Genomic DNA, 2,727 nt, shown 5'->3' on the forward strand with positions numbered 1-2,727 from the left:
TAAAGGAATTCTATAGAATTTGGGAATTCTTCACAGTCTTTCATGTCGAAGCTCTTATAGGAGCCAGCAATAGCAACAGTATCTGTCTTTTGAATAGGTGGTTAAGAGTACAGCTATTCTCACTTGGAATTTTTATCAGAAACTAAAAAGGTGATTTAATTGTGTTCACTACTAATTTACTGGTTATTTCCAGATTGAGTTAGTTTGTTTCTTTACTGTTTTGCATTAGTTGTTTTAGTGAACTGTGAGATACTTTAGCATAATTAATATCCACTGGTATTAAAACCAACACGTGATTGTAGGGGTGTGAATACCTAGTTCTGAAACTCACACCATCACTATACATAGCAGAATCTTTTCCTGTATGTAAGATAATTTAAGATTTTCGTTAAAAGAATCATATGCAAAAAGTAATTATTTTGTGGCCAAATCCTTAACTTTAGTGGTAACATCATAGAAATAAAATATTGGTAATTCAATTAGAGGAGTTAGAATAGTTTCTTGACAGAGATGTGAAATGGTATCAGAACTAACGACATCAGGTGATTGGTTTGAAATTTTTAAAGCATCTCCTCTCCTGAAAATTTGTTTAGATATATTCAGGAAAATTTGTGTTTTCAGGTTCACAAAACATACTGCCATTGCCTGTGCTCTCTTAGTTTGCACTAATAAAAATTCTTGGGCAAGGAATGGTATAGATTGTATGTAGTTACAACACAGTCTCCCCTGCTCTGGGCATTTCCTAATAACAGAACCAGACACTGCTGGGTTAAATCTGAGCTTAAAAACTCATGCTCAAACACGTATGAGCTGCTCAGGAGCATGCTTAGTTTTACTAGACAGAAAATTCTAGCAGCATTTTATATCTTGTTTCCATGACTACAGCAGATTAGAAGCATTGATGGAGAAAGCAAGCCGACCATAAGGCCTTGAGATTGCTGAAAGGAAAGAAAGCTTTCAGGATTTATAGCTGTTAGGGCCATTAACTTTGGCAGCAAATATTCCAATATCCTTCAGTAAGAATTTGAAAATATCTCCATATGATAGCAACATATGGCAATGAGTTGGTTATTTTAGAACAGACTAGAACTGTGCCTTAGGAGAGTGAAGACTGTGTTTTTCTTTTTGTTGCACTGCTCGTGCTAGAACTATGCCTGGCCTATGGTCAAACGTTTTGCTAAATGAAATGTACTCTTAACAAAATAGGGACATGTGTGTTATAATATAAAGCAGTGTCTACTCAGCTGGACTCATTTTTTCATTTGTTTCTTACATGAGCTAGCTATTTAAAGAATAAACCCTTTGCTATCCAGGAAACTTCATTTTCCAGAATGAGTTATTTCCCGCTGGTTCTGGGTAGCTAGCACTTTAGTGGATTACTAGATGTAGGTGGGGGCTTCTGTCTTCCTTTGGACGTGGGAGAATTAGGTGAATATATTAAGTGTGATAACAAACTCCTAACTTCCCAGTGAGGCTTCATAAACTTCTGCTTTTGGTCGTATCAAAGCCTTTTTGGAAGGCCTTGCTGTGTAGGAATTATAGAGACAGTGGTCAGAAGTGCATAGATGAGGCTCTTGGCCTCTGGAATGAGAGTGGGTGAATTTGAATCCCGACTCTGACATTTACCAACTCTGTGGCTGTCTGTAAATAACCTCTGTGTGCTCGTTTCCTAACACTGACAATGGTGCCTACCTAGAAGGACTGATGTGAGTTTCAATGAGATAAATGTATGCCAAGACTTCATCATGTGCTGAGCACTTTCCAAATCACCCAGTACATGAGAAGTGCAACTCATAGGGTAGCTATTATGATTAGTCTATTACAGTGAAAAACTTGCCTTCATTCTGATATCAATTCAACTGCATAAAGGGGTGAGATGTATTTGACAGTCATGTTTACAAATTGCCTCCCAGCAGTGGGAAGAGAGGCTGCGGGAACAGCGGAGAACGATTCAGGACAAGAAGAAAACAGCTGGGCGCACCAGTCGTAGTAATCCCCCGAAACCGAAAGGAAAGCCACCTGCTCCCAAACCAGCCAGCCCCAAGAAGAACATTAAAGCTAGGAGTGCCCAAAAGAGAACAAATGTGAAAAAAGCATGAGCTAACTACTTTCCAGGATGGAGACTTCCGACTTCCTTACAGCATGAGGTCGGGCATTGCCTGGGACAGCCTATGTAAGGCCACACGTCCCTTGCCTTAACAACTCACTGCCGTACTCTCCATAGACACGTCTTGCAGCATTTTTCTTAATGATATGCTTCAATTTTTCTTTTTAAGTCACCACAGGCCATAGTGGTAGGTTTGCCCTTTGGTATGGAAGGTGCATTAAAGCTGGTGGAAAAAGCTTATTGCATTCATAGTAACCTGTGTGCATACTCTATGAGATCGCTGTGTGGGGAAAATAATGCTTTTTTACAATTTGACCTAATATGTGCATTGTAAAATAAATGCCATATTTCAAATAAAACATCTAATTTTTTACAATATATTTTATTTCTATTCGACTTCTGTTGTTATAATGCTAATGATGTTTTAAAATATAATTGAAAATATAATTGCTTCTAAGGAGGAAAGCAAGAGGAATGAATGTTTAAAAGATTTTGTGTTTACTGTCTGCAGAAGAATTTTTGGGTTGAAAAGGGATTTTTGAAAAATCTAGGAAAGTAACATTGAAAATTGTAATGTGTTTTTTACAAAGATGACTTTGTGCTGTTTTTAGCTAGACACT

General features: G+C 37.7%; 1 protein-coding gene across 1 annotated transcript in view; it reads left to right on the forward strand.

The window, feature by feature from the left end:
- Window positions 1–2,099, forward strand: part of SFRP4 (secreted frizzled-related protein 4) — a 37,383-nt gene extending 35,284 nt beyond the window's left edge. The window contains exon 6 of the mRNA XM_012638747.1: window positions 1,914–2,099. Within this exon, the coding sequence (XP_012494201.1) occupies window positions 1,914–2,099 (186 nt within the window). The remainder of the gene's footprint in view (window positions 1–1,913) is intronic.
- The last annotated feature ends 628 nt before the right edge of the window (window positions 2,100–2,727 follow it).

The sequence above is a fragment of the Propithecus coquereli genome, unplaced genomic scaffold, assembly GCF_000956105.1.
Source record: "Propithecus coquereli isolate 6110/MARCELLA unplaced genomic scaffold, Pcoq_1.0 Scaffold134, whole genome shotgun sequence".
In the NCBI taxonomy this organism is placed as follows: Eukaryota; Metazoa; Chordata; class Mammalia; order Primates; family Indriidae; genus Propithecus; species Propithecus coquereli.